At 35.4% G+C, this 26,554-nt stretch overlaps 1 protein-coding gene and 2 pseudogenes across 1 annotated transcript; all 3 read left to right on the plus strand.

Moving 5' to 3' along the window:
- Positions 1 to 10,883: 10,883 nt before the first annotated feature.
- On the plus strand, positions 10,884 to 15,676 carry LOC147530894 (uncharacterized; annotated as a pseudogene).
- Positions 13,709 to 15,482, plus strand: LOC147530895 (2,3-bisphosphoglycerate-independent phosphoglycerate mutase pseudogene; annotated as a pseudogene).
- Positions 15,677 to 18,760: 3,084 nt separating the features above from the next.
- Positions 18,761 to 20,233, plus strand: LOC147530896 (uncharacterized). The gene has a single exon (XM_086649614.1). It carries the CDS (start codon positions 18,877 to 18,879, stop codon positions 20,023 to 20,025), a length of 1,149 nt encoding a protein of 382 aa, XP_086505740.1. The 5' UTR covers positions 18,761 to 18,876; the 3' UTR covers positions 20,026 to 20,233.
- The last annotated feature ends 6,321 nt before the right edge of the window (positions 20,234 to 26,554 follow it).

Consider the following 26,554-nt stretch of genomic DNA (forward strand, 5'->3'; position numbering starts at 1 on the left):
CTAATTTTACACAAAAAAAATTAGTTACCTAAAAAAATATCGAAAATTCTTTTTTTTTTCCAAAACCATTTTTTTTCTCACAAACCTTAATTCCCAAAAACTAATTTTACACAAAAACCGTTATTTCTCTCAAACCTTTATTTTGGCAAAAGCATGTGCTTTTTTCTTAAACCAAAATTTTCAGAAAGATTTTTTTCATGAAAACTGTTTTCCCCAGAATTTTTTTTTTCTCAAACCATTTCGAAAACCAAAATTTCCTGAAAACTTTTTGTTCCATGAAGACCGTTTCCAAAAAAATCAGGAAAAAAGGAAAAAATGATTTTCATGAAAAACACAGTTTCCAGAAAATCTCAGACCTCAAAAGAATTTTTTTCGAGGAAAAACAGTTTTCGGGATAAAATAACAAAATCTGAAAAAAAAATATAATGAAGAAACAACTTTCGAAGAAAACGATATTTGAAAACAAAAAAAAAACAATTTTGACAAAATGAATTTCAAGAAAAAGAATTCATAAAAAAAAAAGTTTTTTGAGTGAAAAGAGGTTTTCGGGAAAAATCGATATGGAGGAAAAAACGGTTTTCGAGGGAAAACTGTTTTCGGGAAAAAAAAACAATTTGCTGAAAAAAATTATGAAGAAACAACTTTTTAAGAAAACGATATTAAAAAAACAGTTTTGACAAAATGCGTTGCAAGAAGAAGATTTCTTCAAAAAAAAAATTAAAGCATTTTAAAAAGCTCTAATAATAATAAACCCTAGGGTTCTTATTATTTATTTATTATTTCGAGAAAAGCAATCAAATATAAAACCAATGTAACAACATTAATTGGATCAAATGTGTACAACAGACAATGTAACAGTACTCATACCGAATTGAAAAGGTGTGAAGAGTGAGGTGTTAATTCGTGAGGGACTTAGTTCGCATTACGTGGGCAGTGGATTATGGCCACGTCCCGCCTGCTTGAGAAGACGCGTAACCCTGCTTGAGAAGACGCGTAACCGCTCTAGTGTTGGATTTTACACCTGTCCACTAATGTTTATATCGGAATTAAGACATCATATGTCTAACATTAGTATCCCTAGGATCACATGCATAAGCCAATAATACTAAGTAAGTAAAACTAGTTCAATGATTACCTTAATCGCTAGTTTTTCCCTCGAACCTTTCCAATCGCTTTTGAGAAGACCAAGAGCTTCAAACGTAGCTCCTCTACTTGGGACACGAGCAATCAACTTGATCTCCTACCTTGTTGTTAGCTAGAACTCCAATGGTGGTTGGATGAAGAACTACTTCTTCTTTGACTAGATAGATAGTTGGGAATTAGCTCACTTTCTCCTCTTTACTTGATGTGGTAGAGTAAGAAAGCTTAGAGAGAAATTCCACACCTTAATTATTCTCTGTCCTAAGAGTCTTTTTATAGATCCCTAATAGAGCGGTTACGCGTGGTGATTTGTGATGGAAATTAGTTTCCTACCTCTAATTTGGTTTCCTAAAAGACCTTTTAGAATAAGATTAAGGAAATTGCCGAAAATAGCAACTGATTGATATTTTCTCAATTCCTTGAGGAGGTGACGTCCAAACCCAGCCAAAATTGACAAATTTAATTTTCCTAACATGAGGAACCGACCCTCCAATTTTCAGCCCAATCCGAGGCCTAAAAGTGCTCCAATCGATTTAGGCCCAAAACTTTTGTACTATCTTTGCCTAATTTCTCTTTAGGCCTATGAGATATGTTTATGGGACACTCACATGGTTATATCTCACTCCCACTAGTCATATCCTTTGATCAAATTGACACTCTTATGTGTAACCCGTTGTAGGATCCGGTCGAAGTTAGCCGCGAATTACTTCGTAATTCGACGGTCGTGGTTGATTTCTAGCTTAAACTCCACGACCCCTAAATCAACCGGACTTGATGATCTTCTTCATCAATTGTCCTATCCGACAAATTGATCGCATTGAAACCTTGGTCGAAGGACATCTCCTTTATCAAGATCGTAGGAGATTCTCCACGAGGCTTCATCTTATCCGCCCAAAAGAAGGGTAACAATAGTTTTTGAGTCCCCTCAAGGTCAAAGCTATATAAGTTCATCTTCTCTACGAGAAGAAACCCTAAATGGGTGATTTGTGATGGAAGATTTTGTAGAGATTTGACTGGTTTTTGGGAGATTCTTCTTCGACCTATAAAACAAAGATATGGGATAGGGAATGGGCATCTCATCTTAGAGGGGGTCATCTCCTCTCTTAGCTCCACGAACAGAAAAATCAGAGAGAGAGAGAGAAGAAGAACAGGGATAGACTCAGGGCTAAGAGAGAAACAAACAGAGAACCATATACTTGATCATCATCATCATCTCTGATTTTGATTTGTTATTTTTTCTGTAATTTTACTTTTTTTGTGAGAGAAAAGGGTAAGTATTGAGAAAGATATTGTAGAGAGAGATTAAACAGAGAAGTTCAAAAGCAATTCAGAGAACATCATCTATCTTTTTTTCTTCTTCAATTTTCTGGTTTTCACACTTTTAGTGAGAGAGAGAGAAAAAAACAGAGAGAGAAAGAATTGTAGAGATAGAAGTTATTTTCCTATCTATTATTATCATGTTTGTTGCCTTTCAATTGGGTTAGTATTCATTAAATTAAAATTGAGTAACAGTAGAGAGAGAGAGAGAAAAATTCTGAGGAAGAAGAAGACCCTGTTTGGTTACAAAGTGCTGGCGGAAAATTATTTTCCTCTGTTGCTGGAAAATCATTTTCCCAGAGGGTGCATTTGGTAGCTAAAGGAAAATCAGTGAGAAAAGCTTTGTTTTCCTCCCTATTTCTCTTTTATTCTTTCATACTCATCTTTTTCATTATGAATTGCTAACTCTCCTTCTAGGATTTTAGGATGAAACACATTTTTGAGCTTTTAGTGACACAATCGTATTTGGTTAATTCTCCCGATCATGCTTCAAAATCCAAGTTTTAATTAGTTAAATTGATTTTCTTTTCATTGTCTATGCTTTTGGATTTGATGCATCATACTTAGGTTAAATCATTTGATGATGTATACTAATTAATTGATAGATAATAGTTTAGAGATCTCTCTTTCAAAACGAAACAATTATATTATAGTTCATCGGTTTTACACGAAAATATCTCCCGGAATCAAGATAGTTCATTATCTGAAATTCCGAGTTATAATAGAGAGTTAGTCAGTTGATTTCGTGTAGTTGAAAGTGATTTTATGGGGTAGATTCCGAAACCCTAGACTTCTCCCCCCATTTGAGTTCATCTTTTTATTTGTTTTAATATTTTATATGTTTTATTTTAAAATCAAAACAAAAATCAAAACATTTGAAAAATCTTATTACTTCCTAGTTTTAGAATAAGCTTAACTAGTCTCTGAGGAACGAACCGGTCTTACCGGAATTTATTACAACTTGACACCCGTGCACTTGCGGGTGTAGACCTATTTAGGGAAACTTTTTAGGCCCATCACTCCCTCTCTAATTCTTTGATAATTATTTTTGGTATATCAGTGTAAGATTAGTTTGTTGGGTTTTGTACGTCTCTAAGACTACTAACTAGGTTCTAAACGGAATCTCAAACATCTATATGTTTAACACTAGAATCCAGGATCATAAAGCCAGAACTAATCAATGAACTAGAATCAGGATAAATACCTTAATCGCGTTTTTCCCTCGAACCTTTCCAATTCGCCTGTAAAGATCGAGAGCTTCATGTGTAGCTTCTCTACTTGAGACACCGAGTAGGTTAACTTGATCTCCCTTCCTTCATGTCTGCTAGGACTTAATGGAAGGTTGAGAAGAACCCTTCTTCTTGACTAGATTGATAGAATGAGAGTCTCTCTCTAACTTTCTCTCTCTCTCTCTCTCCACTAGTTGTCTGAGAAAGAGAGATGATTTTCTCTCTAAGAAAATCCACACCTTTTCTATTCTCTACAAGGCCCTTATATAGAGAAACACCCTAATCAGAATCATATTCACTTTAGGTTTCTATTTTCAGGGCCACATAAAAGATAATACCCAAAATACCCTTTTTGGGTATTTAGGGTTTCACCCCTTAGTGTGGCCGGCCAAAGCAGCCAACTATGGGCTTGGCTTGGCTGGCCCACTTACCTTGGTCGACCATGACATGGTCGGCCCAATGAGCTTTGCTCCGGGCACCCCTTTCGAGCCCGGTTCTTTCTATCTTGTTTTGAATCGTCATTCGAACCCACTAGTCAAATCTCTTTGATCAAGTTACCACTCTTATGTGTAACCCGTTGTAGGATTCGGTCTATGTTAGCCGCGAATCACCGAAGTGATCCGACGATCGTAAACGGCTTCTAGCAAAGCATTACGACCCCTAATTGGACCGGAGTATTGGATGATCTTCAGGATGAGTTAATCATTATCCTAGCTGACAAATTGATCGCATTTCCATCTTGGTCGAAGGACACTCCTTCGGAAGGACATCTCCTTCAGGCCGAACGGATATATCCTTCATAGTTACCAAACAATCAAAAATTTTTTTTACTTGAACTCATGAATCGACAGATTTATGATTCCGTAATCCAAACACACCATAAGAGTATTTTTCCTTCTCTCTTTCAGCAGATTTATAGAAAGAAGAAACCTGATTCACAAGAAGAAGCAATTTGACTTAGAAGTAGAAGCACCCCATTTGCAAAAAGATGCAGAAGAAAATGAAATCAATAAACACACCAATTTGCATTTTTAGATTCGATGAAGTTCCTCTCTTCTGATTTCGTCACCCAGATTGAATCTGTAAATGTTCCTTCGGTAATCTCATTTTCTAATTTGTGTTCTTCCTCTGTCCAACAAATTGTAATATTACCTCTTTTTCTTGATTTGTGTTATTGTTATGATTTGTAGGCTTTTCGTGGGTGCATCGACGACTAGGAAGTTTTCCAAAGGAAATCCTTCTAATGCCTTTCTTTAAAGGCTGGGAACCATCTTAATATGATTATAGGTATGGATTATTTTTTAGATTTTTTATGGGTGCATCAAAGGCAAGGGAGCATTCTCCGAGTGGAATCCTTATGAAAAATGAAAATTAGAGTTTACATAAGAAGAACTTCAAACATCTTTCTTCCCTTTTTCTTTAACTGAGAAATGAATCTAGGTAAGATTAATTAAAAGGATGAAGGAGAGAGAGAAAAGAAGTTAATAAAGGGAAGAAATGAGAAGAAAATATTTTTTTGTAAATGGTCGTCGGCTGGTGACCTGCCGACCTTTGTGACTGACAACCGACAAAAAAAATGACAAAGGATGGGGAAAGGAGGCATTTTGCCGGGAGGGGTAGAAAAGGAACAGATACATCAACAATTAACGTTCACTGACAGAAAAGATCAAGAGCGGGCCAAAATGAAAGCTGGTCATTTTGAGGGGCTCATTTTGGTGAGTTGGTCATCTTTAGGGGGCCAAAATAGAATTAACCCTTAACCTTTTGAAGAACGGATTTCGTTCTTTGCCTTTTGATATTCTGACTTCAGGTAGCCAGATTTTCTGATACAAAATTACCATCAACACAGGTACCTTGACCACATCCTCATTACCATGTCCATTACAGGTGAACATCAGTTGGATAACTCACTTTTGAGTCTATCCATAGGACGATCCAAAGGGTTCGATTATTGTAAATATCAATGAGAACCAAATTATGGCTGAATGGTTTGGTTTTGTTGGATAACCGAACCAAAAGTTAAAATTTTGCCGAGAACAAAATTTCGAGTTTAAAACCTGCTACAATTACACTCAGAACGTGCTAAAAATTAGTATTGTCTCACAAACCTGTAAGTATACATGTCCATGATTAATTCTACATAGTTTATCAACATTCGAGGAAGATAAAAAACGATAAACAATTGAAGCTCCACCATCAACCATGCCCAATCATATATTCTTACATATATAATATTAGACATAACCCCCGCCCTACGGGTGGGTAATGCCCTTTACACAAGGCAGATAAATGTACATTATATACAGCTATTAAATACTTATTTTTCACATTTGGTATATTTTTTCATTGTAATTTCAACTTTTCAGATCAATACTCTCTAAAGATAAGTGTAATGGTTCGAGGTATAACATTTGTTGTAAGTTATTTAAGTTTTTGAGATTACAAAACTATTTTTGATTTTGATGTTCTTAAATATATTTAGAAGGAGTACTCTGAAAAGCTTTTAGTTTTGTTTTTTGGATAACTCACTGCAATATACTTTTTTGAGTCACGTGTTACTAAAAATGTTAATAGATTGTGTAGTTATTAGAAGTAATTTGAGATGGAGTTTTAAGTCCAATTAGTTGCAATCAATTTAAACTCCCTAATATCGAAGAAAAAAAACTCAGACTCCAACTTGGTGCAACAAACATAAATGTAGACTGTTCTGAATTTATAGAGATCAAACGCTTTATATTTACAAAGACATATTTGAGATTTTGAAAGGTAATCCCTTGTTGAACTCTAACCCGATAATGGAATTTTAATGCTTTATTTTATCCTGGTTTTACTTTCAAGCGTTCATTATAAGCAAGAGGAACATGAAAAGATATTCATTTGTGCAAATTATTTGATCTAATCGAAGGTTACTCTATCTCACATGTGTCAAGTGCCATATCCTCTACATCATTCTGACAGGAATATGGAAAGCCAATTCTTAAACAAATTGGAACATATCTACAAAAAACACATAATCAAAATCTATATACAATAAACAACCACACAACCAGATTATGATCTATTGAATCGCCTTATCTTTTCAAATTCGAAGTCATGATAATTATGAAAAAATTGATTGAAAATACCTAGGAAGTGAATTGGAGAAGAGGCTAAGAGTTTGAAGACTTGAAACTGAATAAGAACAACAGAGAAATAGTACGTACATTTCTTATAAAGATAACAAAATATTTAGTTATATATACTAGCAGGATTGGTTCCATCACTATAACATCCTCAATCCAAATTGAAATTGGTTGTGTATATTAACAAGAGTCACGAAAAATATCATGATGTCAGTTGTGAAACAATATAGCAAGTGTTTAAGTTGATAACCACAGAGAAATAACTTAACAGACACTAACTACTCAAACATATGCAATGTTTTAAGCTGTAGAAAATATTAATAAATCAATAGCTTCATCGGCACACCAAAAGCATTTTGAGATCAGGAATAGTATTTTTGACTGTTAAGATCAAACACGGGTTTGTCTGGTTCTTTTTCTTCAAATGCCGACATAATAAAAGAAAACATTGGTCTTAATCAAAAATCTCTTCAAACTAATTTAACAAACCCTATTTTTATCAACTTTATGAATAAAGGAACACATGCAAGATTCATGTGCAAATTAAAACAGAACTTTGAAACCTTAAACGCAAGTGATCTGATGAATGAGAATTGCGAAGGGCCATAAAGTCTTGGACATATGCTTGAGATAATCGTTGATTTGTCTTCCTCTATCTTGTAAGAAAGAGTTAAAGAAAAATTAGTTATTATTTTATTGAGAGAGAGAGAGATTTTAATTTATTTTTTTAACCCTTGAAATTTATTTTGTTTCTTTTTTTCTTAAATTAGAATTTTTATTTCTAAGAAGGAAAGGATTATCGTTTTTTAAATATGTAACTTTATTTCTACGAAGGACTATATTTTAAATTTTGAGAAGGACTTCTAAACAATATCCTTTATTAAAAAAAGATGTTTGTCCCAGTCATCGTTTTCCCTTCTGTTTTATTATATATACTAGATATACTAGATATACCCCGTGCCTTCGGCACGAATAATGTTATTGGACTAATTCGAATCAAATTTGACAGAGTCTCAATCTGATTTTTTTCCTCCGAAGTGAAATAGTCATTCCAAGATGTTTCCATGATTGTTCCATTATTACAATATTATAGATTACAAAATAGTTGTTGATGATTCTAAATATTATTTGTTCTTGGTTATGTATATATAGTTATAGAAAAATGAGTGATTTAGGAAAGAAGATAAGAAGAGCATTTGAAACTTATGAAAGTTGGCTAGTAAAATGAGTGATTTAGGAAAGGAGATAATAAGAGAATCGGAAACTAATAGAAGTTAGCTCACCATGGGATTGAAAGTTAATACTAACAAACTTGAGTTTTAAGTAAATCCTATAACTTACCTTTGGAAAAATACCCTTAAATATAATATCTATATAATAAAATAGGTGGATGGGTGCTGACCGGGACAAACCCTTGGATAAATCCAGCCGTCCCATCCACATCACCAACAATCCCGACCATTGGATTCAGCCACAAATTCACTTGGGTGCCTATAGCCTCACGTATTAAGTTTCTCAAATGACGCATTTTTTTTTTGTTGAAGAGAATAACAGACACATCTTAAGACTTGAGCGGATACATCTCTTCTCACTTCCCTCTATTAAAACCATGGCTTCTTGAGATTCAGAAATATTTTGCTTCGTTTGACTTCTGGGGTTTAGAAAATTTTTGCTTCTTTTCATTGGGAACTCAATTCACCTGGGCAAGGTAACTATTTTATTCCTCTCAATCGAAATCTGTATACTTTTTGTATGTATTTTGTTTGGTTTGTTTTGTAGAGTTTCAAAATTCAATTTGAGTTTTGTTGATTTTAGTGTTCTTGGTCGAATTAAAGTTTTCTGAATTTTGATTTGTGTTTGTTTCATCTTTTTCAATTTGAGTTTTGTGGAGTTCCAAAAACTAATTTGAGTTTGGGTTGATTTTGATGTTTTGGGTCAAAGTCGAGTTTTGCTGATGAAGTGCTCGATGAAATGTCTCATAGACGATTTATTGTATCTTTTATCCATTTTGAAGTGTTCTCAAATCCACTTTTGATATCATGTTTCAAAAAAGAAGAGTGAATAAGAAACCATAAAGTAGTACGGTAGTAGCTTGTCATTTGATCTTTTGATTGAAAACCATAATGTAGTAACATGTTTTGATTGAACTCTATACTTCACATACTTCTGAAGATTCCAAAAACCCATAATTTTGAAATCATTTCATATAAATTTTTTGATATTGTCAACGGTTGGTGGCCCAAGTGGTTCCAAGGTGTTGACATGAACTCCAGAAATCCGTGGAGGTCCCAGGTTCAAATCCCAGAGAAGGTGGAATCTTTGGTTATTTGAATTGGGATTATGTAGGTATAATAAGGTTGTTGGGCTTCAGGCCGTTGTCTTTGTTGGGCTATAGGCCCGGTGGTGTTAATGTTTGAGTGGGCAGTTATCGAGCTTATCACATCTACAATGTATCAAATGCCAAGTATCACGACGTACGTAGACCGTAGTCGTCTTCCAAAAAAATTTTTTTTTTGATATTATGTTACTACCGTATGTGAATAAGAAAATATAATGTAGTACCATATCTCATAGACGAATTAAATTTGTGCAAGCTAATTTGAATTAGAAAAATCTCCAATTCACTATCTCTTTGAAATAATTTTGCAGTAACCATGAAAGGTAGAGAAGATTGGATTGTATATTCTATTACAACAACCATATTGAATTGGTATTTTTTCGCATTTGGTGGTTTTTGGAAGTTTTTTAGGAACACGTTTCTTAAAATGGAAGAAGAAATTACCAAACAGTCAAGTCGCCCTTTTTGTGAAATGGCGTTGTCAAGTACGTAAACGTATGTTTCATCTTACTTTCTTGAGTGTTGTGTTTCTGACGGCTTGCCAAAACTTGTTTGAGCCGGGGAGCTTATGAACATATGACAACACGTAATTAGGTGAAAGAGTAGGAGTAAGTTTCACGTTGCCAGAACTTATTTGTAATATTTTTCATCTGCTGCATTACTATTGATTGGATTGAGTCCCTGTGCTTTAGTTTTTCCACATTGTTGTGTATTGCATTTTAATCTTCATCTTTCATCAATTTAGAGTTCCTTAAACTATCTCAACCAGGGAAATCCATCAGTCATTGTTTTGAGAAGGTAAAATGACATTTTTCGTCTGCATCATTAGTGTTGGTTGGATTGAGTCCTTATGTATTAGTTTTTCAACGTTGTTGTGTACTGCATTTTAGTCTCCATGCATTGAATTTGATAAAGATGTGTCTACTTCTCAGGAATCAAACTAGAATAAGGTCTACGGTCTACCAAATTGCAATTTAGGGAAATTCCCACATTATTCCTCATCATAAACTAGAACAATGTCTATTTCCTAAAATTGAGGCATACTTTTTTACGAATTTTACTATGGAACTTGCAAACAAGATGCTTTCTGTTGCTAACTAGAAGTTTGAACAGGTTTCGGAGGATGATCTTAAACTCTATTTTTTCTAGCTAAAGAGTGGAACCAGATTCTCGCTTCTTCAATTGTTTCTGAGCATATTTGAACAAGACTTATCATCAGGAATTGTATTTTGCATTGTCAACAAAAGCTTTTTCTTTGTACGAAATAGAATATATGTAATTACTTCCACTGCTTTCATCAAGTATAGATTGCTTAAAAATACTTATTATTTGTGGTCTTATTTTTGTTTTTGGTTTCTGATGGTTTCATGTTGGGAGATCACGTACAGACACTCTAAGCTTGTCCAAGTTTACCGAAGTTCAAGAAGAACGAGTTTGGGAAGCTAGAGGTTAGCTGAACCAATTTGGGAAGGAAGAAGTTAGTTTATTACAAAATCAGTTTTCTTGGAGTGTATGTTCATGGGAAACTACTTAGAAGGATTTCAAGTTCGTTTAATGTGATCTATTAATATGAGGTCAGCATAAATAAATATTCTTGCATAATCCTAATATTGATATCGGAAGTCGACTCATATTTATAAATTAGACTTTCAAAACTAAAATGGTTTATGCTTAAAGTAATCTGTCATCCGATTTTTCTTATCAAGGGAAGTTATTAACCTTTTTATAGTTATCAGAATGCAACTACATTTTTCTTTTTCCTATTATATACTTGGAAAAAACTTTTTGAACAATTGGTTTGGCTGTTAAGGAGTTTGCGCAGAAATCGGAAACAGAGCATGGGATTCCTGGGTTATGCCCTTTGAGAAACAGACAGCGATTGCTTGTGATAAGGTGAAGAAAATGAAAGAGCTAAGTGATGGATATAACATTGTTGGGCTATCACAGGGGAACTTGATAGCAGGAGCTGCTACTGAACTTTGTGATGGAGGAGTCCGGTTAGAAATTTCATATCACTAGCAGGTCCTCATGCTGGTACTGCTTCTGTGCCACTGGGTGGATCCGGAATCATGTGTATGATTGCAGACAACCTAATTAAGTTCGAGATTTACAGCAACTACGTTCAGGCTAACTTGGCTCCCAGTGGATATCTTAAAATTTCAACAGATATTCCTGCCTACTTGAAAGAATGTAAGTTTCTTCCAAAGCTTAACAATGAACTGCCGAACGAGAGGAGCCTAACTTACAAGGAAAGGTTTACAAGCTTACAGAATTTGGTGCTTATTATGTTTGAGCATGATATAGTCCTGGCATTGAAGGAAACTTCTTGGTATCCTGATGGAGCCTTTGATCCTATTTTGCCTACTCAAGCAATATATATAGAAGAATGGATTGGTTTGAGAGGCTTGGATGAAGCTAAAAAGGGGAAAATGCATAAGGGTGCCCGGATCACATCTTGAATGAATAGTTTGTCCCAATTAACACTCCATTAACCCGAGGTATTCTTTCGCATAGATTAAATAATATTAGGGATTCCTCGTATTTTTCCAACATATGTAAATATATAACTTAAATGAAAGTAAATGTCCGTACCTCTTTTAATTGATCAGTTTTAGAGTAGCTAAACGGAGTATGAGAATTTCAGCATTAGCATGAAAATGAACTATTTTCTTTTGAAGGAAAAACAACAAGACCCGAGGGAAAACTTATAGGAAATCCATCGCAAATGCAATATACCAATAACAACTAATGCACTAGAGTTTCACACATGATAACTAAACTATGAGTTCAACGGGATTTGTCGTGTCGAAGGCATAAGACTGGGTCACTTTGACTCTTTTTTTTTGTTGAATACGGGTCACTTTTACTTTTTTTTTTTTTTTTGATGAAGCGAGTCACTTTTACTTGAGCGTGGAACAATTTCGTTCTATGCGCAAGATTATATCTACGATCCACCATTGGCTTTAAGCATCCGTACCATATAAATGAGTAATTAGATTGCTCAATTTTCCATGTTTAAGCTCACTGTGATGAAAATACAAAAAATTGTGATGGCAATTTGGATTTTTAAGCGTCACTTTATTTAATGATTCAATTCTCCATGTTTCAGTCGTATAAATGCGTTTCATTTGAAATTGTGATGAAAAGACAAAAATTTATATGGGAATTTGGATTTATAAGTCTCACTTTATTTAATAACGGTTTAATTGCAAATTACATTGGATCAAACTCCACACACACATTGATGCAGGGGCACCCGGCGTGGACACTTTTATCGTGGACCTAACGGCCACGTAGGCCAACCGGCCATATTCATTAGTTTAGGAAGTCCCAAATTTAGTATGATTCATAAAGAATCTAGGTTTAGGAAATTATACTGTTTTAGTATTTCCAATAATTGGAAAGGTCCAGATTTGAGTCTATCTATTTAGGAAGTTGCAGTCTTTTAATTATTTAGGAAAGTCTAGTTCTAGTCTATCTAGGAAAGTATGTTATCCTATAAAAGGAAGTCCAGTCTGTCTTTTAATTTCATGTTGAAGAGAAAATCCCCTTGAGTTTAATAAAGTTTATCAGTTTTAGAGTTATTTTAATCTTTCTTTTAATTGTTCTTCGTTTATTTTATCGTCTTCTTTATTTCCGCTGCGTTCTACATCATGTGGTATTCAGAGCCACCAAAGTTTTGGGTGAATGATTCTAGAAATTTTTTTCCAGACGAGTTAAATCAGTATCAATCATATTCTGTTCTTCAATCAGATTATAATCAATCAGATTATACTCATCAAGGAATAACGAATGGATGCTTATGCGCATCATGTTTGTATGAGAATAGAGATTCGTACGATTATCATTGGAATCCGGGAGAAACTGTACGAGAAAATCCATCTGCTTATTATCTGACAACAACCACTCCACCTCAACCACCACCACCTCCGTACTCTAATTATACACCACAACCGTCTACTTGTCAATACCAACCGTCAACACCACCACCAATGTGTTATATACCATCACCTCCATCTTATTACTTTCCAACACCATCATCAACACCACCACCACCACCACCACCTCCGTACTCTTATTATTCACAACCGTGTTCGCCACCTCTACCATCTTCGGCACCGCCACCACCAACACAATCATCTTTTCTTTACTACTCACCACCGCCACCACAACCATCTTTTTCAGAAACGGTTTTATCGCTAAAGTCAGATTTGGATAAGATACTACATATGGGTAACGACGTCAAAACAATAATACGTCAACCATCTTCCTCGCCGATTATATCTTTTCTTCAGGAAAAAAAAAAAAAAAAAGAGTATGAAGAAGTTGAAGAAGATGCTCACGAAGAAGTTGAAGTTAAAGAAGAAGAAGACCATGAAGAAAAAGAAGATGATTATCGAGCCGAAGAAGGTCCACACGTTGAACTCGAGGATACTAAAGCCCAACCACCTCCTCATATAACCATCTCTGACCCAACCTCACCGCTGTCTTCCTTCCAACCGTCAACCAAAAACCTAGCTCCAACACAAAACCTAGAAGATGGTCATCAAACTGTTAAACAACTTTCTCCCTCTACAAACCTCCTCAACCAGAAAAAGATTTTTAGTGAGATGGGTAGCTCTGATATTTCATTGAAATTGGCGGATCACCCAAAGCTTCCAAAGGGTAAGACTATTGCTTTGGTGGTTTTGGATGGATGGGGTGAAGCTCATCCTGATCAGTCTAATTGCATACATGTTGCTCAAACACCCACCATGGATTCCCTTAAAACGGGTGCACCAGAGAAATGGAGGCTAGTAAGAGCTCATGGTAAGGCGGTTGGTCTCCCAACTGAAGATGACATGGGTAACAGTGAAGTCGGTCATAACGCACTTGGTGCTGGTCGGATTTTTGCTCAAGGTGCCAAGCTTGTGGATTCAGCACTAGCCTCAGGAAAAATCTATGACGGAGAGGGTTTTAACTACATCAAAGAGAGTTTCGCTAACACTACACTTCACCTTATTGGGTTATTGAGTGATGGTGGTGTTCACTCTCGGCTTGATCAAGTGCAGTTGTTAGTACAAGGTGCTAGTGAAAGAGGTGCCAAAAGAATCCGTATCCATATTATCACCGATGGACGTGATGTTTTGGATGGTTCAAGTGTAGGGTTTGTAGAAACTCTTAAGAATGACCTTGCAAACCTGCGGGCTAATGGCGTTGATGCACAAATTGCATCTGGTGGGGGTCGCATGTATGTAACAATGGATCAATATGAGAATGACTGGGGTGTGGTAAAACGAGGATGGGATGCTCAAGTTCTTGGTGAAGCACCATACAAGTTTCAGAATGCAGTTGAAGTTGTCAAGAAGCTGAGGCAAGAACCTAAGGCCAATGACCAATACCTACCTCCATTTGTTATAGTTGATGAAAGTGGGAAGGCAGTCGGTCCAGTAGTGGATGGTGATGTTGTAGTGACATTCAATTTCCGAGCAGACCGAATGACTATGCTTGCTAAGGCACTTGAATACGAAGATTTCAATAATTTTGACCGTGTTCGATTCCCAAAGATCCGGTACGCTGGAATGCTCCAGTATGATGGTGAGTTGAAGCTTCCAAACCATTACCTTGTCTCACCTCCAGAGATTGACAGAACATCGGGTGAATACTTGGTCCACAATGGCGTCCGTACCTTCGCCTGCAGTGAGACTGTGAAGTTTGGACAAGTTACCTTCTTCTGGAATGGAAACCGTGCCGGATATTTCAATGAAGCTCTAGAAGAATATGTAGAAATTCCAAGTGACAGTGGTATTACATTCAATGTCCAACCAAAAATGAAGGCCTTGGAAATTGGTGAGAAGGCAAGAGATGCCATTCTCAGTGGCAAGTTCGACCAGGTACGTGTGAACATACCTAATAGTGATATAGTAGGACATACAGGTGACATTGACGCCACTGTCGTGGCTTGTAAAGCCGCTGATGAAGCTGTTATGATGAATGATGAGCGTGTGGGTTTGAGGTCAGAGACGAAGGAATTTGTCTCCATTAAATTAAATAACGAAGGAAGGGAGGTCGAAACGGAACACCTCAGAAAGATCATTGAGATATGTATTTTTGCTACGATACCTTCTACAAAAATAACTACATCGGCCAACAATATTATTTATGGGGCTATGTTAGTTCAGAAAGTAACTAAATTTCTACGTAATTACCGAGTTACGGTATATAAGCTTCACGAAGATGAACATGGGAAGACCGTTTTTGAGTGTCATATCGACGCTACGTGTTTCAATATCGATAACTTTTTGGGAGTTAGTTATGCTTCTACTTTAGCTCTTGACGAGGACTCTTGGGAATTAGCTACAATTATTCTGACTTCACACTTGTTCAAATTCCTCCACGTGTTCTTGAAACTTATAAAGTGGTTGAGTCTACCGTGGGAAGATGGCGAGATCAATGTTGTTAATTCACTTAAGTTAGTTTGGAGAGTCTCATTGCAATATGAGAGTCAGGTTGGTGATTTCTTGCATATTGGTGTCTTTCACACTCAATGAAACAGTCGTTTGAAAAGGGAATTATGGATCACCATGGCATATCTCATCGTATGCGGGAGCATCAAATTGTTTTCTTCGTCGAAACGGTTCGGGACGAACCTCGTGGGAGAAGGGGAAGCTGATGCAGGGGCACCCGGCGTGGACACTTTTATCGTGGACCTAACGGCCACGTAGGCCAACCGGCCATATTGATTAGTTTAGGAAGTCCCAAATTTAGTATGATTCATAAAGAATCTAGGTTTAGGAAATTATACTGTTTTAGTATTTCCAATAATTGGAAAGGTCCAGATTTGAGTCTATCTATTTAGGAAGTTGCAGTCTTTTAATTATTTAGGAAAGTCTAGTTCTAGTCTATCTAGGAAAGTATGTTATCCTATAAAAGGAAGTCCAGTCTGTCTTTTAATTTCATGTTGAAGAGAAAATCCCCTTGAGTTTAATAAAGTTTATCAGTTTTAGAGTTATTTTAATCTTTCTTTTAATTGTTCTTCGTTTATTTTATCGTCTTCTTTATTTCCGCTGCGTTCTACATCACACATATATATTGGATTGAACAACAAGAAATTGATGGCATTGCATTTTCACCGTGCTCACCGAATGGTGTCGTGCCGGAAGTACGAGTTTTTACTTATATGTTGATTGTTATTCACCTAATTGATAGTAGATTGTCATTGGAATGAAATATTTGGAATTGTTCGTATCTAACGTGCTTACTCACAGGTTAAGTGATCCAAAAGATCCGTGCCGGAAGCACGGGCTATAACCTAGTCTTATTATAAATAATAAATGATATGTTTGTCCTTTATTATAAATATAATATCTTATTATAATATAATAACTTATGGAAGGAAACTTGTATATCTTGTGTCCTCGGGCACAGACACTTGTATCAATCAAATGTTACGAAATTTATTGTTATATTTTATTGAGAGAGAAAGATTTTTATTAGTTATTATTATTTTTTGTATTATTTTTTTGTTTATTTTCTCTTAAATTAGTTATTATTTTATTGAGAGAGAGAGATTTTAATTTCTTTTTTTAACCCTTCAAATTTATTTTGTTTCTTTTTTTCGTAAATTAGTTATTTTATTTCTAAGAAGGAAAGGATTATTATTTTTTAAATAGGTAACTTTATTTCTACGAAGGACTGTATTTTAAATTTTGAGAAGGGCTTCTAGACAATATATGGTAGTGTGATATCCACAAATATTACATGTCCTACCTGTTAACTACTAATCACAAAAAATGTGACCTATCTTATTAATAGCAAGATGAGTTCAAAATCATATATTTTGCCAGTATATAGTGCTTTAAAAGTATAAAAAAGGCTTAGTATTTGTCATTTTTGAGCTTAGCCTAACTAGAATCTTTGGAAGTTTATGGGCACTAATTTGAGCTTAAACAAGGTAAACCAAATTAAACTGTAATTAGAGTCCCTATGAATCAAAATTTTTTTTTTTGACGGAAAAGCTAATTTCATAGATAATATCCAAAGGATACAATGAGTACAAGCTTATAAGTCCCAAAAAGGGTCAAACAGAACATACAGACAAAGTTATGGATTCATAAGAGATTTCGCCAGTTCATGTGGGGCTAAGTTGGCTTCTCTCGGACAGTGCCTGATTACCACATCTCTACCCGTTAGATAGCCACGTAGACGGTCCAGATCGTTTATCAATCTCCACGGGGATGCATCTCGTCCATCCGTTATTAGGTTTACCAGGACTAAAGAGTCCGTCTCCATCTCGAAACTATTAAGCCCTAATCTCTCAGCTACTTGGAAACCTAGCTCCATTCCCCTTAGTTCACTGTGGAGAGATGAAATTGGTGGGAAGTTATGCACTTCTGAATCTATCGTCTCCCCTCTCCAATCTTTTGCAATTGCTGCTGCTGCTGCTTTATCCCTCCTGAATGCTCCATCGACATTGATCTTGATTCGTCCTTGTGGTGGTGGATTCCATGCTTTGTCCTGTAAAATGTTCGAAAAAGAAGGGAAAACAGATAAAGAAGGAAATCTTTTGAGATCAAGAGAGATTTTATGCCAAGTTCGATTCAAATCAAAATCTTGGTTTTGAAAGTGCTTCTCGTTCCTGGCTTTCCACCAATGCCACAACAGATAAGTATATTTGTACCAAAACTCATTCACTTCCTTCCCTTTGTTAAGAATGTCTTTTAGATTTTGTATCGGATCCTCTGTTAGATTCTGGAAATCGACATCCTGCAAGAAAATAATAAAAGTTTTGAATGTCTTGCATGTCCCAAATAGGTGGGTATGTGATTCAATCGCATCCTCGGAACACATCTTGCAATTTTGGTTTGTCTGTTGGGGTCTATGATTCATATTTGATATTGTTGCAATCCCATTATGGATTAACCTCCATATAAACAGTTGGACTTTCGGATCCATCTCTTTCTTTTTCCAAAATTTCGACCAAGGGAAATCACCTATTTCCATTGGTAATGTTGGGTTAATTTTGATGGTTGAATAATATGATTTAGTTGTGAATCGCCCTTGCTCTGTATTCTTCCAAATTAGTCTGTCCCTTTCACCTGTTATTGAGATTGTTATGTTGGTTATTGCAATGATTGATTCTGTGGTGAAAAATTGTTGGAGTAGATGAATTTTCCATGTTTTTGAGTTTGAATCTATCAAGTCTGCAACCCATGTTATGTTCTGTGGTAATTGCTGAATTAATGTTGGAATATGATCTCTCATTTCAGGGATCCATCTATCCTCCAATATTCTTGTATCCGACCCATCTCCAATCATCCATATGGTATTGTGTTGTAGAGTAGTTCGAACTTGGAGTAGTGATTTCCAAAATGGTGATGCAGGTGAATTCATTTCTACACTCCAATAATCTTCCTTCTGGAGATATTTAGCTCTAAGTAATTTAACCCATATTGCCTGTTTGTTAGTAAGAAATCTCCAAGCCATTTTGGCTATAAGAGATTCATTGACCTCTTTTAAAGACCTCTGTAGCGGAGACAGTTACAATTCATTTCCGGCACCACCAATACTGGTGGCGATTTACTTCTGCTAAGTTGGTTTTGGGCAGTTTCGGTCGGTTACTTTCAGTTACCGACGAACAGTCACATCTGTCTATCTTTCTTCCCCTTCTTTTCTGATTTAATTTGGTTGAGATTAAGTCTCTTTTCATTATTTTGATCTCCTATCTTCTTCTTTTCTCATTCGATTCATCATGGACGCAACTAATTCAGACCTCTTGCAACAACTTGAAGAACTTTCGACTGATGAACCATCGGTTCAAACAGTCGAGGGATTTGAATCCCTCAGCCTTGAACAGTCGGTCATCAAACATGGAGTCCTCAAATTCTGTAGTGACAAGAGAATAGACACTAACCAGGCCATGATCAGGCTCTCAAGGGTCCTTTACGGGCCAAACAAATTCACGATTACAGAAATCAAAGACAATCATTTCTTAATCCGTTTCGCCACAGGAACTGAATTGGAATTGGCCATCGCCCGTTCACCTTGGGTGATTATGGACGAACTTATAGTGTTACAGGAATGTAATTCTCAAATCGCACCAATTAATCATTCATTTGACAAAGTGTGGTTTTGGGTTCAAATGCACGGAATCCCGATGAAACACCTCAACAGCACGAACGTCAACAGACTAGCTTCAACGATGGGACGATATCAACCGACAACACCGGATGACGTTTCTAAATGGACAGTATTCGGGAGGGTCAGAGTGGAAATACCAATTGCCGAGCCATTGCCAAACAGGATTAATCTCTCTATTTCGAACTACCAATTAATATCAGTTGAATTACGGTTTGAAAGATTGCCTCGTTTTTGCAATTCTTGTGGTCGAATTGGACACACATTTACTTTTTGTCCTATCATTCTCCTTATGGGAGACCTCCTTAAGATGAATCTTTCAGAAAGCCAACGTGCCAAACTAACATCTAGTATGATACCAAAATATTCTGATAAATTCAAAGTAAATATGTCCAAAGGTGGAACCAACAAAGAATTAGAATCTTTTGGTAGCACTAGTAGCACATTCTCTAATGGCATTTTAGGACCTGGTCCTTTAGAGAATATAGATGAATCTGAGTACAATCGCCGGATGTCACTAAATGAAAATTTTGGAGACATCCTCGATCATCTCACCTCGACCAAAAGAACCAGACCTACAAATCAGGCCTCTTCCTCTTTAGATTTGGACACTAATAATCTTCATGAAGTACAGGTACAAAATCAGACTACCTCCAACGAGAAGATGGAAGCAACGAGGCCTTACAAACGATTGGCCAGACAGAATGCAACAAGAAATAATGCAGAACAGGTTACGGCTACCTCAAAGCCGATGGAGGAATGAGCATTTTTGCGTGGAATTGCCGGGGAATGGGGAACACCCCGACAAGAAATGCTCTTTATCAGTTCCTGAAGGCCACTAGGCCGGATATTATATTTATTTCTGAAACTAAACTTTCGTACTCGTGTAATTTTCTCTTTTTACATAATTTAGGATATAATAATTACCGCCAAGTTTTATCTCAAGGTAGGAGTGGTGGCCTATATTTAGCTTGGACGGATAATATCAATTTAACTATTAATTCCTCTGATGTTAATCTAATTCATGCCACTATTCATGACTATAATTTAAATTTGGACTGGGATTTATTCGCTATTTATGGTCCTCCTCATATTCAAGACAGATTCTCTTTTTGGACTAACTTTTCGACAATTCTCTCTTCAGTTACAATTCCTTATTGCTGTATTGGAGACATGAATGCAATCGGTCAAGCATCAGAAAAGAGAGGGGGCAATCATCCAAATTCATTTATGAATCATTTCCAATCCTTCATCCAACAAAGTGGACTCATCGACTTGGGTTTTAATGGACCAGCTTTCACGTGGTCTAATAACAGAGATCGTCATCATCTGACCCAAGAGAGACTCGATAGAGCCATGGTATCATCAGACTGGTTGTTAGCTTTTCCAAATTCAGGAGTATTTCACCTCCCGAGATATGCAAGCGATCATGCCCCGATCCTTTTAAAATTGAAAGTGATAGGTCAAACAGTACCCACAATTGAAAAATTCGAAAAATATTGGACTCATCACCATGACTACAAAGATACTTTCACATCAAATTGGGAATCGGCAACAGGAACATTCTATGATAAGGCAAAATCGGTCAAATCATCTTTATCTATTTGGAGTAAGCGATCCTTTGGTATTATAAAGAACAGACTAAAGGCACTTCGCAACAGACTCTTATCCATTCAAAGACTACCACCTTCATCATTATCATTAGAAGTTGAAAGCCAAATTCAAGAAGAGATAATCTATCTAGAAGAAGTAGAAAGAACAAAATGTGAACAGAGATCTAGACTAAAATGGGCCGCAAATGGGGACAGAAATACAAGAGCTTTCCATACATCAATGTCCATCAGAAAACAAAAGAACAAGATCAACCAAATAAAGACTCAGTCAGGCAATACAACTTCAAATGAGAATGAAATAGCAAATGAACTAATTAATTTCTTTCAGAATTTGTTTTCAGCTGAACAGGTACTTCAACCACCAATGGAAATCTTGGGTGCATATAAAGTAATTCCGGCAGAACAAATCAACGCCATCTCAGGAATCCCAACAGCAGAGGAAATTAAAGATGTGGTCATGAAGATGGAATCTAACAAGAGCCCGGGGCCGGATGGACTTCCATGTGAGTATTTTCAAGTCAACTGGGACATTATAGGCAACGAACTCATAAGGTATATTCAGAACATATTTCACTTAGGTAAGATAGACCCATCCCTCAACAAAACCACATTAGCATTAATTCCTAAGGTCAAGATTCCGAGTTGCGCTTCAGAGTTCAGACCTATTTCACTTTGCACCTCCATTTACAAATTCATCATGAAGATAATTGCTAACAGATTAAAACCATTCCTAGAAGATAATATCATGTGGACACAAAATGCATTTGTCCCCAATAGACAAATCTTAGATAACATAGTGATCACCCAGGAGGTTTTACACACAATGAAGGGATCTCGAGCACAAAATGGTGGGTTTTGTCTAAAAATGGATATGGCCAAAGCGTATGATCGAGTGAGTTGGGAATTTTTGGAATTGGTGCTCAAGGCCATGGGTCTGTCAGGCCCTTTCCTGAATCTCATATTACAATGTATCACTACTCCCATATTTAGTATTCAACTCAATGGCAGATTATATGGAAGTTTTAGGGGCACTAGGGGACTTCGACAAGGATGCCCATTGTCCCCTTACCTTTTTATACTAACATCTCAGGCCCTCTCCCTGCTTATCTATTATTATGAGTCACATTGTTTGTTCACAGGATATAAGATCAATTCTTCCAGTCCATCAATCTCACACCTTTTGTTTGCAGATGATTTAATTATATTTGGTAAGGCAACATCTACTAACCTCATTGCTATAATAGAATTTATGGAAATATATTCAAGTTTTTCAGGTCAAGCAGTGAATTATGATAAATCATCCATCTATTTTAGCTCTGGAGTCACCCCTGATATTAAACAACAGTTTGTCAATACATTAAAGGCACCCATTATGACAGACCAAGCAAAGTATCTTGGAGCTCTAATCCTAAAACCAGGTAATAGAATAAAGAGTTTTGATTGGCTACAGGATAAATTCAAGAAAACTCTAGCAGGATGGAAACAAAAATTGGTATCACAGGCAGGTAGGACAGTGCTCATAAAATCAGTATTAAGTCCTTTATGTGTGTACCTATGAATCAAAATTGGGACTTGCATAACTCAGATATAAATCCACATTGGACTAAAATCCACATTGGACTAAAATCCACATTGGACTAAAATCAAAATTAGAGTCCCAAATTAAAGTCCATGCGTGAAAGAAATCCACATTGGACTAAAATCTCAGATATAAACAAATTCACATCTTGACCGTTCAATAAACCAAATTAACGGTCAAAATTGAATCTATATTTGGCCATAACTCAATTAACAAAGTAGTTAGCAATCAAATCACATATTTTAAGGGGAGTATTAGTTATTATAAATACATAGAACTCTAGTTTAATTACTTAACCCAAACACAAACACAAACAACAGAAGAAATTAAAGATCAAAGAAGATGAATGTTAAAATTATATTAGTGGTTGTATTAATCATGATGGTAATTGTTGTTGAAGGGCTTAATTACCCAATTAACGATAATTGTAGAAATTGTTTTATTAGTGAAGTTGAACTCGAATGGGTTGATCGAAGTCTTTGAAGAGGTAAAAGATGGCAGAAAGCCAACAAACAGGATGTGAAAGTAAATAGAAACTGGACATTAATCCATGAAAATCGTGATCGTTATTATCGTAGCAAAAAATTCTTGAGAGAGAGAAAAGTGCTGGTCTAAGTTGCTTGGAGAAAATTATAGCAGAAGAAATAGTTATTGTGGAAACGAGATACTGACATCTTTTATGGTAGTTAATATGAAGATGCCTCATCACATATATGTGTCCAAGGGATGTTGTTATAATATATTTGAACTAAGTGATGAATGTTGGAAATTGCGGCATAGTGAAAACCCTAATTTTCTCAAGGAATACTGTATTCGCAATAACGGAGATGAACCATTCCTACCTTCAGTTTCTTCATCGTATCTTTATAATTTTCCCTCGGTGTAAAAAAAATTGTATGTGGTGGTTGTTAATAGAGAAATTGTTCTCCGCGGAAGTAGGTCATGATTATCCGACCGAACCACGTTAAATTATCGTGTCACTATTTAAATTTATATCTTCGACTATTATATAATCGTGAATTTAACATGGTATTATGAGTGGGTTTACCAATCCTGTTTCATCGAATTTTTTTTATCGAAGTTAATCAACCTTGATTCAAGCTTCCGCAGAATTTCTGACATTTTTATTGTTCGTTGATGTAATAATCGTACAATTACTTTGACGAATTTTTTTCAATTCTCAAGTTATTCTTGTGACTATCAAATTCCAGCACCATTTTTATCCGTGGTGATTATCTATTGTTCCACAACCTTCTTGAAATTATGAGAAAATGAATGGTGCTATTGGATTTCAAACTTGGCACATTAATGGTGGTGGTGTTCTTATCGGATGATTGTAGTGTTCTTATTGGAGGCGTTGTGCAGCAACGTGTTTATTGGTCAAGATACTTAAAGCGAACCAAAAGCTTCATCCAAATTCAGCCAACATGAAATTTTTGCCACGACGTACGCTTTACTCCTTTAGTCCTTTATTTCCCGTCAACCAAGCATGCCTAGTCCAAGCTAGTTATTCATGAAGCTGAGAAACACCTTTCCCCACCGCTTGCAGTCGTAGTTATTCTGTCCAACATAGCTGATTCAAGTAAGTCGCAATTTTTTGGATGTGACTATTTCACTCTCTTTTCTCCAAGTCGGATTTGCGGGAGGGTATTGAGATACGTGTGTGAACACGTGATATAAAAGACGGATCACGGTGAAGAGATCCAACGTCAAGACCATTCCAAAATATTTGAAGATATGTGAAGATCTAAAATATTAGTTTCCCAACCAGGGATGATATTTTGCCAACAACCCTTGATTGGAGTGGTAAGAGTTATAATCTTCCACCTAGAAGTCAAGGCTTCGAGGCACACGCTGAACAATTCAAAAAATTACAATATTAGTTTCATATATTTAAAATATCTATTGTAATATATCTAATATTATTATTAGATAGATTTTATATTGTTTTCTAGTTTAGTTAGGAGAAATAGGAAACCCTAAACCTTAATGTCGCTATAAATAGGAGAGAGTTGTAGGAGTTAAGATTATCGAGTTATGTTTCACCAATGTAACCGATTAACCCACAATTATATGTGGGGATTATTAATAAAGAAATTGTTCTCTGTGGATGTAGGTCATGATTATTTGACCAAACCATGTTAAATTATCATGTCAGTACTTAAATTTATATCTTCGACTATTATATAACCGTAAATTTTAACATATAGCTCAAATACCTATCATTCTCTTTAAAATTAAGGTTTTTGTTATAAAGACATCTTTTGAATATTGTGTAATCATATTATAATTGAAAGCATGGAATAGAATTTTCTTATTCATTCAATTTTATCATAATTGGATTCACAAAGTTCCTCCTTAATAATCAAAACACATTTTAAAAATCTTTTCACTTTTTTTTCTGAAAATTGATGACGAACATTGATGCATCAATAAGATCTGATAACCCCCCAATCTTGTAACTCGTGGATCTTGAGATTTCAATATAACACAAAAATACGTGAAATGGGCCACAACCTGATCTATACCTTATTGGGTGATTTTTTAAGGCACTACCTTTAAAAGTTGGAATAGTGTGACATTAGAGAAACTTTACAGATTTTTTTTTTTTTGTCAAGATGAGAAACTTTACAGATGGTATGGTGTTGTTTAGTTAGGTACTTTTTTTTTTATGAAAGGTTTAGTTAGGTACTTAAGGCATGCGTTTTTTAATGGGTTAACTGAGTTATCAGTTAGGTTTTGATTTGGTTGTTTCACATTGTTTTTATGAAAATTTCTGTTGAGATGTAGGTATAACATGCTCTTTTGCTAAAATTTATTTTTCCCCTTACTATATATATATATAAATAGTAGGAGCTTTTAGAAGAGCATAAGATAAACAGTGATTCTTTCTTTTCCATTTGGTTCTTTATGTTATCAAAATTGTATTTGACGACTTTCCTATTCCAATAACTCGGCAATACCATATGAAGGTTAATAGGAGTTGCGAAATACTCTCTTTATCAAATTAAATGTCTTATGACCAAATGGTTGCCTGGAAAGAATTTAACGCGATCTGGGAATGTTCTCTGTTCTTACTAACCTTTCGTATGGTGTTGCTGAATTATTATGATATGCCGATACAAGATTGTCTCTCTATGAGTTAAATTGACTCTACATCTGTCTCGATAGAACAATGGGTAAACATGTGAAATTAGCAAAACCAACATTGACATAATGATACATCAAACTTCCTTTCTTGATACAGGGAGATTTTCGGAAAATAAATCAAGATCCTTAGATATCTAATTATCTTGGTTTATTTTTCGAAAATCTCCCTGCATCACATTTTTATGGTTTATTTCTAATTTTTTGTGCGCATTTATTTATTTCCGGTTGAATACTTAACTTATCTGGAAAAGGGGAATTTAGCAATGCCCCCTTACCACTAATGTCCAATTAGTAGTGATACCTCATTTTCTTATTGGATATTAGTAAAACTCGATTTTATGAATTTAAAATTACAAAAATATCCGTAAACTTATTATATTTTATTTAATCCCCTCTCATATCACTACAATAGACATAACGCTCTAACTTCGGTTTTCTCATTAATTTTTTAATTGAATCTGTAAGTTCACGAATGACATAACACTCTAACTTCGATTTTGCCATGTATTTTCCTATCTTATTTGTAAGCTCAATTAATAAATTATTTTCTAACATTTTAATTTTTCGTTCAATTCACAATTTCAGTTTTATTTGTGTCCCTTGAATGTACATGAATTATAATGAATAGAAAGAACAACAAATATCAAGAGGTCTTCTTCAAATTGGTTGCACTTGAAAACATCAATTTTAAAGTAAAACAAAGAACCATTGAAAAGTAAAAAAAAAAAATCTTAGAATTTTACGACTTTTATTTCGAATGGTTGTGATTTATTTTACTTAAATTTTCGATAAATGTTGGTGGTAAAATAGAAAGAAGATGGATAAGAGAGAAAAAAAAATAGGCATGAGAAATGAAGATTCGTTGATCAAGTATAACATCGAAGAAGTATGAGAGATCAAACAAAAAAATAAATAAATAATAAAAATAAAAATAAGGACTCTTTTGTACT

The sequence above is a fragment of the Eschscholzia californica genome, unplaced genomic scaffold (assembly GCF_041429995.1).
Source record: "Eschscholzia californica isolate CP2 unplaced genomic scaffold, dmEscCali1.0.p SCAF_6, whole genome shotgun sequence".
NCBI classification, from domain to species: Eukaryota; Viridiplantae; Streptophyta; class Magnoliopsida; order Ranunculales; family Papaveraceae; genus Eschscholzia; species Eschscholzia californica.

Bases quoted from the DNA above. Each gene is read 5' to 3' on its own strand.
- LOC147530896 (XM_086649614.1), top strand. From the start codon at position 18,877: ATGGACGCAACTAATTCAGACCTCTTGCAACAACTTGAAGAACTTTCG.